The sequence below is a fragment of the Chaetodon trifascialis genome, chromosome 2, assembly GCF_039877785.1.
Source record: "Chaetodon trifascialis isolate fChaTrf1 chromosome 2, fChaTrf1.hap1, whole genome shotgun sequence".
Taxonomy (NCBI): Eukaryota; Metazoa; Chordata; class Actinopteri; order Chaetodontiformes; family Chaetodontidae; genus Chaetodon; species Chaetodon trifascialis.
The window spans coordinates 17,665,120-17,680,260 of NC_092057.1; the positions used below are offsets into that span (position 1 = coordinate 17,665,120).

At 39.0% G+C, this 15,141-nt stretch overlaps 2 protein-coding genes across 2 annotated transcripts in view; both read right to left on the bottom strand.

Annotated features, from left to right (window-relative positions):
• The window catches only part of LOC139337564 (histone H2AX-like), a 238,104-nt gene that overhangs the window by 182,726 nt on the left and 40,237 nt on the right, over positions 1 to 15,141 (bottom strand). The gene's annotated exons all lie outside the window — the stretch shown is intronic.
• LOC139337548 (CD209 antigen-like) lies at positions 1,344 to 6,903 on the bottom strand. Its single transcript, XM_070972182.1, has 7 exons — positions 6,771 to 6,903; positions 3,848 to 3,949; positions 3,437 to 3,748; positions 2,194 to 2,262; positions 1,890 to 2,014; positions 1,589 to 1,689; positions 1,344 to 1,485 (listed from the first exon to the last, which is right to left on the bottom strand). Exons 1-7 carry the CDS (start codon positions 6,901 to 6,903, stop codon positions 1,344 to 1,346), a joined length of 984 nt encoding a protein of 327 aa, XP_070828283.1.

The following is a 15,141-nucleotide window of genomic DNA, read 5'->3' on the forward strand; positions in this document are numbered from 1 at the left end:
GCTTTCAACAAGAAAAACACAACCAAAGAACCATGAAGTCAAATTAAACCACAGTCCTTCATCATTATTTGATATTCTTGTTATTATTGTTATTTGTTATAAACTGATATTAACTACAGTTGAGTAGTCAAAGAAGGTGGCAGGAACCAAATCAAAGGAAACTTACCTACAGAGGTTTTTCTCTTAGATCTCAAATTGATTTTTGGTTGCACCCCAAAGCTGATATATTGAAGAGTCCCAAGGTTGACTAACAGCTTCAGTCCAATAGACTGCTCCAGCTCTGCTGTCACGAGGACCGCTTCAGGAAATCATTCCTGCTACAAGCCATCTTGGTGTCTCACAAACATATTTCACTCTTTCACATTACAAACCTGTTCTTCTTTGCTGTTGATAATCACCAGGTCTGCACCTCTTCGCAGGCAGTCATCTCAACGCACTTGCCAGGATTTGTACATAGTAGAGATGTAATAGAAACTGTGGATGAAATATACCCAGCCTTGTTGGGAGTAATAATCTGTCGAGGATAAAAAGCTCTGAAAAACCTTCATATATAGGTTAATAAATAAATACACGAATAAAAAGAGGCAGAAAAAAATGTATGGCGTTGTTGTTTCTTTTTGTTTCCATGTCAAAAAGGTGTATTTCATTTTATCCTCATCCTCACCAAAGGTATTCATCTTCCTCTTGAACTCATCTCCCTCTTCAGTCAGATTTTTGATAATGGCGTCAAACTCTATATTTTTGACATGTCTCTACAACATCCAGCAATAGCAAGCAGAAGTTAAGAGGAAAAATGGACTTCTTAAGGTCAATTAAAACATAAAATATGTCCTAAACACAATGAATGTGCAGTATGTCTATTATGTTTATGTCTCATAAATTCGGACTTTCTTGCCATTCAGATGTTATTGAACATGAAGGCACGTTGTGCCGTTCCTGTGCTTGCTCCCTGTCATCAGGTTTATAACACAACATGTAACACATAACAAATGATATGATTTTGCAGACAGATTTTAATGAATAAGTCTTGATGAGTGATTTGTCATTGCAGTACTGTATTTCAATGACATTAGACTAGATAATAACAGATGAATCGTTAACTATGTATGTTGTGCATTCATATGATGCATTGTTCATCATGTCAGGAAAGCAAAGCTGTTCATCCTTTTTTAAGTGGTCACCCTCAAAGATGGAGCAAGAAGCTGGTTGTCAGTAGAGGGGAGGGTGAGTTATTTATAGCAGGGGCGCATTTTCATTTTGAAATTCACCAAAAAATCTAAGAAGAAAAAAAAGAAGTTGTAAAAAGAGTTAAATCTCTTGTCTGACAGGGTTTGGACGCAGGGTTATGGAAGAAATTTCTTTTCACAGATCCAGTAGCATGAATAGGAACAGGCTTCATCATTCCAGCTGTTTTCAGCGTCATAGAACTTTATATCCCCACAGTTTTCACCTCTTCCTCCGTTAGGCTCTCCAGGCCCCCAGTAGCTAAAAAAAAAAAAAAGAAGAAAAAAACTTTTTCTTAAATCAGCCAATTAAAATTAAAAGAAGCACAAAGCAGTGATCTAATTTAGATAAAACATGTGCGAACCTTTTGGTTACCGGGGTCCCATCCACCCATTTCCATTTCCCCTCTGTTTCTGTGTCAGTCAGGCCAATCCACATGTACTTCTTGAAATGTTTGGCAAAATTCTTGTTTAAAAAGAGAGACATAAACTGTAAACAACATGACAGAGATGTAAGTCTGATTTTTCAATTACACTGACTTTTGAATTCATTCAGTATTTTTACTCTCTATTCTACATTATTAAGTACTGCATCTGTCATACACACAGATTCATGTACGTATGCTTTGCATGCTCAGACACACACAAACAGAGACAAGCACACACCTGTTCTTCTTTACTGTTGATAATCATCAGGTCTGCACCTTTTTGAAGACAGTCATCCCTACTCTGTTGCCAGGTTTTCTTGGTGGAAGAAACATGATAGAAACTACCTCTGAAATACGTCCATTCTTGTTGAGCACAGTGGGAAACAGAAAGAATCTCAATATCTTGTTCACAACAAGGATGAACAAAATGGCTCAGCTATGTAACAATGATAAATGTGTATGTTTGCTGTATCATTTGAAGGGTCACAGGCTGAAAATAACTTGGGTTGAATTTCACTTTAAAAATGGATTTTCATACTCACCAAATGTATTCAGAATCCTCTTCAGATCAGCTTTCTCCTCAGTCATGTTTTTCCAAATGGCCTCAGCATCTGAAGTACAATTTCCATTGTCTGTTGTGTTAATCGATCTATGATACAGTGTTTGTTTCCTCTACTTAATCTAACGGTGTTTGAATCTCATCCTCTCTATGAATGTTAGCGTAAAACAAGTTCTCTTTCTATGTTACCATTAATTCAGTGATCTACACACTGGCATCAGAATATTTTGACAGACACATATTCAGAGAGCAGTCAGAGCCACTATTTCTCATAGTTATTCAGTCTGCCAGATAGCCATTTCCACTTTATGGTCTTTTATCTGTTAATCTGAGCATGATTGAAATGCTGATAGTCAAACATAGTTATTAGTTATTATAATCATCTGCCTGGACAAACTCAATGCTCTAATTCAGGTAATACAGTGAGTGTACTTTTACCACCAATCCAAACCACAAAATGGACAATCACATCAATCCTTTTGTCCCTGAGAAGATTTGACTTGGGTCTGTCATGTTTAACATTTAAAACACTTACAGTTGCCCAGGATTTGATTGACATTCCTCTGGATCCTTGGCCTGATTACTGATATCTTCATCATCATGCCATTTTTTTTTACTAAGTTAAAACAAATTTTCAGGTCATATTATTCATCCCCACTACACATTGATACAGATATGTTTAAATGGACACATTTGTCAATAGCACTTAGACCAAGTGATGGTTATAGCTTGTCAGTACTGTAACCGTGGTGGTCACCACTTGCTCTTTCCAGTGTTAAAGAAGTGAGATGCCAAGTAAATGAACACAAACATAAAAATGACTCACAGAGAGCAAGACAAATGTTGAGAGCAGATTGTAGGATACACAGGAGGCCAAAGCTCACAATGCCCAGTCTGTACAGAGCTGGGTGTTGTGGGCTATGTTACACAGAAAATTGTGTAGCATAGCACATTAAGGACAAAAATGTCCCCATTAAAACCCATTAAATTGAAAACTGCATTTTTTGATGCACTAAAACTTTAAATTCAACACCTTTCATTGCTCATGTTATATTTTGCAAACTCTATCCCTTTCCTACCATTCCAACTCCTCATACACCTTGAAGCTGCTCCTTCACAGAAAGTTAAGGGAGCAGTGCTGTTCAGCTCCCAGATGTACATCCAGCGATACAGCTCAGCATCAACTTCTGCCCTCACAGTCTCTAGAAATTGCAGTATCTAGTTACCTTGAAGCTTTCTCCGAAGATCATTTCTGTCTTTTGTTAGGGCTTCAAATCTGTCTTGCAGCTGGTGCCTTTCTTTAGTCAGGTTGCTGTAACTGGTCTTTAACCAGTCTCTTTCTTCAGTCAGGTTGTTGTAACTGGTCTGTAACTGGTCTCTTTCTTGAGTCAGGGTGTCGTAACTGGTCTGTAACTGGTCTCTTTCTTTAGTCAGGTTGTTGTAACTGGTCTGTAACTGGTCTCTTTCTTTAGTCAGGTTGTTGTAACTGGTCTGTAACAGGACCATTCCCATTTCCTGCCCAGGGTTGCTCTTGGTATCTGTGTTTGACACACAAGCAAACAAATAAAGACTGTCAACCTGTTTTATTCTTTTCTTCAATTCTTCTGGCTTCATCAGCATGCTAACAAAGTACTCACATCGGGAAACCAGAGTTCTGAGTCCAAACAGAAGGAGAAGACACAACAGACCCAGACACAGTGCAGCAGCTCTGCAGGAACTCTTCTTTCCAATTTCAGCACCTGAAGATAATGTGCAATGTTTGTCACACAGGAAATGCTGAGAGCAGTCTGTAGGATACAGAAGAGTCCAATGCTCGCAATAACCAGCCTGTACAGTTTTGTGTTTTGTATCGAGGCACAGATCTGGGGAAGGGTACAAAAATGGTCTCCATCATTCATAAATGGAAGAAGTTTGCAACCACCAGGACTCTTCCCAGAGCTTTGGCCGCCTGGCCAAATTGAGCAATCAGGGGAGAAAGGCCTTGGTCAGGAAGGTGACCAAGTACCTGTTGGTCACTCTGACAGAACTCCAGCATTCCTCTTTGGAGATGGGAGAACCTACCAGGACAACCATCTCTGCAGCACTCCACCAATCAGGCCTGTATGGTCGAGTGGCCACATGGAAGCTTCTACTCAGTAAAAGGCACATGACAGCCTGCTTGGAGTTTGCCAAAAGGCACCTAAAGGACTGTCAGATCATGAGAAACAAGATTCTCTGGTCTGATGAAACCAAGATTGAACTCTTTGGCCTGAATGCCAAGCGTCATGTCTGGAAGGAACCAGGCACCTCTCATCACCTGGCTGATACCATCCCTCTGGTGAAGCATGATAGTGGCAGCATCGCACAGCCAAGACATGAGGGAGTGTCTTCGGCACAAGTCTGTAAATGTCCTTGAGCAGCCCAGTCAGAGCCCAGACTTGAACCCTATTGAACATCCCTGGAAAGACCTGAAAATAGCTGTGCAGTGATGCTCCCCATCTAACCTGACAGAGCTTGCAAGGATCTGCAGAGAAGTATGGGAGAAATACCCTAAATACAGGTGTACCAAGCTTGTAGCGTCATACCCAAGAAGACTTGAGGCTGTAATCGCAGCCAAGGGTGCCTCAACAAAGTACTGAGTAAAAGGGTGTGAATACATATGTAGATGCGACATTTCAGTTTTTATGTTTAATAAATTTGCAAACATTTCTGAAAAACCTTTTTCACTATGTCATTATGTGGTATTATGTGTAGATTGATGAGACAAAACAGGACATATAACACACACACACACACACACACACACACACACACACACACACACACACACACACACACACACACACACACACACACACCTTGTGTTTATATCACTTGTGGGGACATTACATAGACTTACATTCATCTCCTGGAGCCTTACCCTAACCCTAACCCTAACCCTAACCCTAACTCTAACCATAACCACTATTTGCCTGTTCCTAACCCTGTACCTAATCTAACCTTACCTAACCCGTAACCCTATCCTCAGTCTGTACCTTAAAATTTAATGATTTACATTAAGGGGACCTGCATTTTGTCCCCATAAGGGAGGTCAGTCCCCACAATGTGACTGTGTAAACAGATTTTTGTCCCTACCTGGTCACACACACACACACACACACACACACACACACACACACACACACACACACACACACACACACACACACACACACACACACACACACACACACGGCTCAAAAAACATGAAGGGAACGCTTAAAAAATTGAACTCACAGGCTGATCCAACTTGCATGAATTTCATCACGGCACCTCATAATGTGACTCAGTAGTGTGTATGGCCCCCATGTGCCTGTATGCACTCCCAACAACATGTGGGCATGGTCCTGATGAGTTGATGGATAGTGTCCTGGGGGATCTTGTCCTAGACCTGGATCAGGGCATCGGTGAGCTCCTGGACAGTCTGTGACAGTGCTTTATACGTCCCATCAGTGCTCAATTGGATTTAGGTTAGGGGAAGGTGAAGGCCAGTCAATGACTTTGTCATCCAGGAACTGCCTACACACTCATGCCACATGAGGCCGGGCATTTTCTTGCACCAGGAGGAACCCAGGGCCCACTGCACCAGTGTAAGGTCTGACAATCGCTCTGAAGATTTCATCCCTGTACCTAACAGCAGTCAGGGTACCATTGACTATGACATGGAGGTCTGTGTGACCTTCCAAGGATATGCCTCCCCAGACCATCACTGACCCACTGCCAAACCGGTCATGCTGGATGATGTTTAACCACAGCACAACATTAACCACAGTGTCTTCAGACTCTTTAAAGCCTGTCACATGTGCTCAGTGTGAACCTGCTCTCGTCTGTGAAGAGAACAGTCAATTCTGGTGTTCTCTGGTGAAAGCCAATCAAGCTGCATGGTGCTGGGCTGTGAGCATAGGACCCACTAGAGGATATTGGGCCCTCATGCCACCCTTATGGAGTCTGTTTCTGACAGTATGGTCAGAAACATGCACACCAGTTGCCTGCTGGAGGTCATTTTGTAGGACTCTGGCAGTGCTGCTCCTGTTCCTTTCTCACACAAAGGAGCAGATACTGGTCCTGATGTTGGGTTTATGCTCTTGTCATCAGAGAAAAAAAGCAGTCCCATTAATTCAGTGGTTGAAATTTTGAAATTATGTACTGGTAAATGTATCGTATTAAAAGTACGAAAAGCATATATATATATATATATATTTTTTTTTTACTTTAACAAGAGGTCTTAAGTAAACATTACACTCATGAAAAAGTAAAAAAAAATAAAAATAAAATAAAACAAGACAAGACAGTCAATGGAGAATGGAGAACGATCAATGAAAAACTAAATATTTTTGAACAAACATAAAAAATCAGCACTTAACACTGAGATGTCGATTTTTCCTTTTCTTTCTTAGAGGGTTTAATTTTATTAAAAAAAAAAAATAACTTGCATCACTTAAAAGTTGCAATATCATAAATAAGATGCATGTTAACATTGTTGTTCGTGTTCCTTTTTAAAACTGAATTCAAAATTGTTAAATTGTAGGATTTCTGTCTCACCAGGCGCTGCAGCAGTCACTTTACCATCTTCATCAGAGCAACTCTGTAATGCATCATCCTTGGCTGAAGCATTATAAGTGCTTTCATTTGCCATAGAGTTCTCATCTTTGTCTTCATGGCAAACCATCTCCATATTTAGCCAGTGGAAAGCGATGAAGATGCTGGTCACAGTGTCTTCTTTAAATGGTGCTGGTCTGTGATCTGATTGTTCTTGTATGCCTCTCTTTGCTGATGCAGCAAATCAGTCTCTTTCACACTTTTACTTTCAGCTTCCTCATTTTTCAGTAAGTTGTCTTTCTTCTGAAACGCATGCTGGAAAATCCTCACCCTCCAGGGAGGCCAACTTTCCTCATCTTCATCATTCCTGTTGCTTATTTGATGCATACTGCATGATCATGAGAGTTTGCACGTGCATCGCAAAAAAACAAGCATGTATGTCACATCATTACCTTACAATATAATACGTCCTCTGAAGTTAATGTCAAGTTTAATCTGCACAGTGTCAGCAACTTACTGAACAAGGACACACCTCTTTTAGAGACAGAGCATTCTTTGTCATATTTACTTTTTCTCCCGTTGAAATTAGACTTCCCCTTGTTACAGTTTTTAAGACGGTGTATTAGGGCCACTGCTACAAAGAACTAAAATCTGAGATCCCAAGAATTAAGTCATAATATGTCAAGAAAAAAAAAAAAAATCAAGAAAAAAGCCATTAAAAGACGAGTTGAATCAAGAGTAAAATGTCATACGTTATACGTATGACATACGTCACTTTTACAACTGATATTACCATCATATTCACCAATGTTATCCAGAATCCTCTTCTGGTCAGCTGTCTCCTCACCCATGTTTCCCATTTGGCCTCAGCATTGACAAAATAATTTCCATTGTCTGTTGCATTAATCTATCTATGATACAGTGTTTGTTTCCTCTACTTAATCTAATACAGCATCATTTACTTTCTTCTAACAACAGCAGTGATGTCTAGTGATTGCCATGAGATTTATAAGTACAGTCTGGCCTAACAGTATAAAGTAGACTATAAAAGGGGTTTACAGACAAACAGTATGAAGCATAAACACAAAGCTCTCTCCTCTTCTTTCCTGATCTTAGACTGCCATGTTAGTTGACTTCAAACTAAAGTGCTGTCATGCTTTGTCATTCTGTCTGATTCCCAACTTCCCCAAACTTGTTGCGTTCTCAGGAAGAAAATGAGAGGCTTTCTTTACAGCAGCCTGACGCACTTAGCCGTGCTAATCTTTGCATACATTTGGTGTCAGCTGGTCATGTTTATGTTATGATATTCATGGTAACTGATCAGAAGCTCTTGGTATTTGTGTTTTGTGCCAGTGGTTGCTTTCTAACCTGATATCTGTGGTGGGTGTGGTGTTGTCAGGGTATTTGACTTCCTCAGAAATGTTGACATAAGTTCTCCTTTCAGACACACTCTATGTAGCAGGTTGTGTGAACCGATGAGAACTGATATTTTTGACATGTCTCTACAACATCCAGCAATAGCAAGCAGAAGTTAAGAGGAAAAATGGACTTCTTAAGGTCAATTAAAACATAAAATATGTCCTAAGCACAATGAATGTACAGTATGTCTATTATGTTTATGTCTCATAAATTCTGACTTTCTTGCCATTCAGATGTTATTGAACATGAAGGCACGTTGTGCCGTTCCTGTGCTTGCTCCCTGCCATCAGGTTTATAACACAACATGTAACACGTAACAAATGATATGATTTTGCAGACAGATTTTAATGAATAAGTCTTGATGAGTGATTTGTCATTGCAGTACTGTATTTCAATGACATTAGACAAGATAATAACAGATGAATCGTTAACTATGTATGTTGTGCATTCATATGATGCATTGTTCAACATGTCAGGAAAGCAAAGCTGTTCATCCTTTTTTAAGTGGTCACCCTCAAAGATGGAGCAAGAAGCTGGTTGTCAGTAGAGGGGAGGGTGAGTTATTTATAGCAGGGTCGCCATTTTCATTTTGAAATTCTCCAAATAATCTAAGAAGAAGAAAAAGAAGTTATAAAAAGAGTTAAATCTCTTGTCTGACAGGTTTGGATGGGTTATGGAAGAAATTTCTTTTCACAGATCCAGTAGCACAAATGAGAACAGGCTTCATCATTCCAGCTGTTTTCAGCATCATAGAACTTTATATCCCCACAGTTTTCACGTATTTCACCATTAGGCTCCCCAGGCCCCCAGTAGCTAAAAAAAGGGGAAAAAAGGGGATTTTAAAATCACAGAATTAAAATTAAAAGAAGCACAAAGCAGTGATCTAATTTGGATAAAAAAATGTGCGAACCTTTTGGTTACCGGGGTCCCATCCACCCATTTCCATTTCCCCTCTGTCTCTATGTCAGTCAGACCAATCCACGTGTACTTCTTGAAATGTTTGGCAAATTTCTTGTTTAAAAAGAGAGACATAAACTGTAAACAGCATAACAGAGACTTTTGAATTCATTCAGTAATTACTCTTTATTCTACATTGCTTAAGTACTGCATCTATCTTACACACAGATTCATGTATGTATGCTATACATGCTCGGACACACAGACACACACAAACACACACCTCCTCTTCTTTACTGTTGATACTCATCAGGTCTGCACCTTTTTGAAGACAGTCATATCTACTCTGTTGCCAGGTTTTCTTGGTGGAAGAAACATGATAAAAACTACCTCTGAAATACGTCCATCCCTCTTGAGTATAGTGAGAAACAGAAAGAATCTTAATTACTCATTAACAGCAAGAATTAACAAATGATTCCGTTACATGTAACAAAAAAACAAGATGATGTCAATGAGACATCTGTGTGTTTGCTGTATCATTTGAAGGCTCACAGGCTGAAGATTGTCACTTTAACACCTGATTTTATCGAAATACTCACCAACGTTATCCAGAATCCTCTTCAGGTGAGCTGTCTCCACAGTCATGTTGTTCCAACTGGCCTCAGCATCTGCCATATAATCTCCATTGTCTGTTGTGTTAATGATACAATGTACAGTATATGATACAGTGTTTGTTTCCTCCACTTAATCAATGCAATAGTGATTTCTAGTGATTGCCATGGGATTTAGAAATACAGTCTGACCTGTGCCAATTACCTATCATCAATTCAAAGGATTTTCTATCACTATTATTGCTAAATAAGGACATCATTTACTTGCTCCTCTGTATTAATAATGCTGTTGCATTTAATACAGACCGCAGAGAAGTCTTGTAGCTGAGATCATATCTGTAACTGTATAGAGTAGGCTATAAAAGGGGTTTACAGACCAAGTAACACAAAAAGTATGGAGCATAAGCACAAAGTTCCTCTCCTCTTCTTTCCCAATAATGTAAACTTTATCGTAACTGGATAATCAGGTTCTCAGCAGTGATCCTCACCATGACTTCAACCAAAAGTGCCATCATGTGAATTTAGAGACACAACTGAACTCACAGAGAGCCAGACGCAGTGAAATGTTGAGAGCAGCTTGTAGGATACACAGAAGTCCAAAGCTCACAGCCATACATCTGTACAGATTTCTCTCTGTGTGCAGAAATCAAACAGAAACACACATGCAAAAACACCATTATTAGAATTTTGTGACAGTCAGGCCTAATGATGTTATATGGAGCAAGATTTCTAGTAGACACAAATCATCTCAGTTCTTCTTCGGGCTGGCAAAATTAGCCAAAAGTGACATTTGAATATTCCTTCTTAAAAATAACCACTTTGGTTTGAAACATTCAAATGTCTTTTTTTGCGCATTATGTCTATAATAGTGAAAACCAAAGCAGCGAGACACAAGCTACTTCTACATTATTTCAACATAAACAGATCTACATACCTACACATTACAAAATAAGTTAATAAAATAATGTCCTATACTGTGTTGTTGAATTATTCACGTTTCAGCTTGACTTACATTTCAAATGAAAGTTTGTTTTGTCCGCATGTCCTGGAAGATTTCAACATCCCGGACCCTATTTTCCCATGTTTTCGTGTCTCCAAGTGACTAATGGAGACAACAACTTCTGAAAATTTCCTATTATTTAGCAAAAGCACAGCAACCAGCAGTCATGAAATAGGCTGCAATGTAATCCCTCTGGACATTTGCGCACCTGTACATCCACTGAAAGTCTTTGTTTTTGCAATTGGCATGCTCAAATTGTTATAATAACTGTCTGACAGAGATAACTTTAAGGTAAGATAAGATAAGATAAGATAAGATAAGATAAGATAAGATAAGATAAGATAAGATAAGATAAAACTTTATTAATCCCACGCCAGGGAAATTAAGTTGTTACAGCCAGCAAAATATTAAAAGATAGGTAAAAGCAGTGGCACAGACAGATCAAGATTAAAAAAAGGACCTTATAAAATAATGAAAATTAACTATGTACTGCATATGTACATTTTATACAGAGAAAAAGACTGTTGTTTATGGTAGTGAGATCCTTTTTGTCTGACTAAAACTACCAGACTCCATTGACAGAAAGAGTTATTTCATCATCATTAAAAACGCACTTCATTCAAACGGGACTAAAATTGGGTGAAAATCAGTTGAAATAAACTGAATTCAACAAATAGAAGAGGAGTGAGAGAGTGGGCTGACATGAGGGCAGCAACAAAAATGACCCGTAGAGCTGGAATATTTTCACATGTAACTCAGGAATTATTTTCACTTGACAATAAGACTGGAGCCATTTGGATATGTTGAAATATGACCTCAACAGATTTTCCTGGTTAGAAACAAAAACAAAAACAAACTCTGTAAGTAAGAACTGACATAAGATGGCAACTAGTGGTATTAAAGCAACAATTCAAAGATCACATTTGTGAAAATTACTATTTGAGCTGTGAATGTTGCTTCAGAGATTGGCTGACCACGATGGACCATTGCGTATACTATTAAATGTGAGCCACCAAGTTTAACAGTCAAACAGTTTTACTCATAATACAACAAATTTGACTGAATATTCATGACCAGAACAAGTAAAACAAGATGGTAGCGCACAATTAAAATGTCCAACAATTGAAATTTTCATTCTTCTTATTATTGTTATTGTTTTAAGATTTGTTGAAGTGTGGGATTTGTGTCTCACCATGTGCTGCAGCAGTCATTTCACTGTCTTCATGAGAGCGGCTCCTCACCATATTTTTTCAGCTGGAGTCTAAAGAAATGTATGTGAAGACGTTTTCTCAGAAAAGAGATCTGCATCCACTCTAATACTTTTTTCTCTGCTTACAAAGCCACACCATCTTGTTCTTCCTCATTTTTCAGTAACTTGCTGTTCTCTCTCAACACAAACAACTTCTCTGTCCGAGGGTTTGCCGCCGTGAGAAGAACTCAGGTGAAGTCCAGGTTACCTGCATGGTGAATGATCTTAACACTCCACGGAGGAAAACTGCTCTCTTCTTTCCATCAGGGATTTATTAGCCCATATTGTTAATTCTATAGACAACTGAGTGGGTTTCTCCTAGCCTTCCTGTCTCAAGACCTCAGGGTCAAGACACAAGCCTGCAAGGACTCATGGAGCACACTTGTTGAAAGTTGACTGACCAATTTACGTCAGCACGGGCATGACACCCCGCTCACACTGACCCTTTTTAGGACCAGTATGCAAGGCTCAGAGTGATCCTTCATCAAGGACTCACACTGGGAACAAAAGAAATGAGTCTCTAACACAAAAAGTGAATGTACACTAATTGATATGGGAAGGCCAGAAGTCAGCTGAATCCCTGAGTCACACAGAATTTGCTGAATACCAGCTCTAGCCAATTCTGAGGGGAAGAACTCTAAAACTGTATACCGCTACCATGTCTCCATCACACCCAGCCAAGGGAGGATGCATGAAGGTCTTATCACCCTGCTGCTGGCTGAGATAAATAGATGGGTCAAACTTTACTTTTCCTGTGATATTGGGGTCGATACTGTAGCGTAAGATTACTAAAGGAATTTTATAGTGTAGTACGGTTTCCCATCCATGTAGAAATGTTATTGAATGAAATATGTGTCCCAATAATGTCTAAGCCGTTGAACATACAGTAAAGATCCAGTGTGTTGGGTTTATGAGGATCTAGTGGCAGAAATAGAATACAATACTCACAGTTCTGTTTTCATGAGTGTATAATCACCTGAAAACAAGTCTACTCGACTCGCTTGGAACTGTCCTTCTTTGGTTTTCCATTGTCAAAAGTTGTGGATAGTACTTGGTAATTTTTCTGTGACCATCTTGGTTGGGGTTCCAAGTGTGCTGAACCCATACTAAAAGGTGGAGTGAAAATACTGCAGACCACTAATTGGTCAGATAGAATCATCAATTGTGCAACATGGAGCAACCACTCACCTTTTCTGTAACAAAGTTGTGACCTTGTTGTGACAAACAGCCACATACTGAGAATTAGCCATACCATTCTTTTGATATCCTCCATTGATCCACAGAGCAGTTTTACCTCTTTTGAACATCTTGGTTTTTGCAATCCCAAAGAACCAGTGTTGGTTTTAATTATCTACAGACCGCCAAGGCCAAATAATGCTTTTATCCAACAGTTTGCTGAGTTTATTTCTGTTTTTCTAACAAAATATGAGAAAATTCTTATTTTGTGTGATTTTAATATACATGTATGTTGTCCCTCTATGACTTTCAGTACTGATTTTATGGACATCTTCAATTCTTTTAACCTAACTCAGGCTGTACAGGAACCCACACATGCCAAAGGCCACACACTTGACCTGGTGCTTCATCATGGTCTCAACCTAGACAACCTCATAACTACAGATATCTGTGTGTCGGACCACAAAGCAGTTTTAATTTGTATAGTTTTATCTCTCCCCCATATTAATCATATTTTACCTGTCCATTGTCGTGTTTTTAATTCCCGGTCTTTTAAACTTTTTTACGAATAAATAATAATTTAATGAATCAGATTACCCCCTCAGATCGCATTTAACTTCTAGTAGAAACTCTCTCTGTTATTTTAGCAACTTTATTCCAGTCTCCCAGTCATTATTATATCAAACTATAACCCACATGAAATCTGCTACGTGCAGCCTTGATGCCTTGCCAACAAAATTTCTTAAAGAGGTTTTAGACATAGTTGGACCCAGTATTTTATCTATCACAAATAACTCTTTAAGTGAAGGCATTTTTCCAGCCTCTTTTAAACATGCTGTGGTCCAACCTCTTTTTAAGAAAACAAACCTAGACTCCTCTATTTTCAGTAATTTTAGAACAATTTCTAATCTTCCATTTTTATCTAAGGTTTTAGGGAAAGTGGTTTCAACCCAGCTTTTAGATTTTATGTCTCTTTACAACCTCTTTGAGGAGTTCCAGTCAGGTTTTAGAGCACAACATAGTACAGAAACTGCACTCATCATAGTGACCAGTGACATTCTTTTAGCTGCTGATAGGGGCGAAAGTGCTATTTCAATTCATCTAGATTTAACAGCAGCATTTGATACAATAGATCACACTTGGGTTGGCATCAGGGGCACTGCACTCAGCTGGTTTCATTCGTACCTGTTAGATCGGACCTATGCGGTCGCCATAGGCAGTCACACCTCCTCTAAACCTGTGGCTGCCTGTGGTGTACCGTAAGGTTCAATTCTAGGTCCAATTTTATTTTCTATATACATGCTACCACTTGGGCAGCTTATCCGTCGCCATAAAGTTTCTTTCCATTGCTACATGGATGACACACAGATATATCTTCTGTTGAGACCTGATGATGACCCTTCAAGCCTAGCTGCTGTGTTCAACTGTCTCATCGATTTTTTTGTCTTTTTTTCTTCTTTTTTTTCTCTTCCTCTTTTCCTTTTTTTAAAATTAATTAATTAATTTATTTATTTATTTATTCTTTATACTTTATTTATTCATCTATTTTCATTATATTAGCTATACAATATTGGATGCAATAATACCATACCCTCTGTCTTTTCATGAAGCACACACACACACACACACACACACACACACACACACACACACACACACACACACACACACACACACACACACACACACACACACACCAATGCAACTCTATGTTGTTGTCTGTTGTGGTTTGTATTGTATGTCCATCGTCTGTACCTTATGTTCATTTGGTGCAATTTATTTGTTCCCCATTGTCCCTTTGCTTATGTCACCTTGTCTGTTGTCACTAAATTTCACCAATAAAAAAAAAACAACAAAAAAACAAAAACTGTCTCACCGATTTAAAATGTTGGATGGCCCAAAACTTTCTTCAACTCAATGAATCAGAAACAGAAATTTTATTGTTCACTCCCCCACATTCCACCTTTCCCACAGAAAACGCCCTGGGCCCACTGTCCACATACATCCAGCCCACTGCCAGAA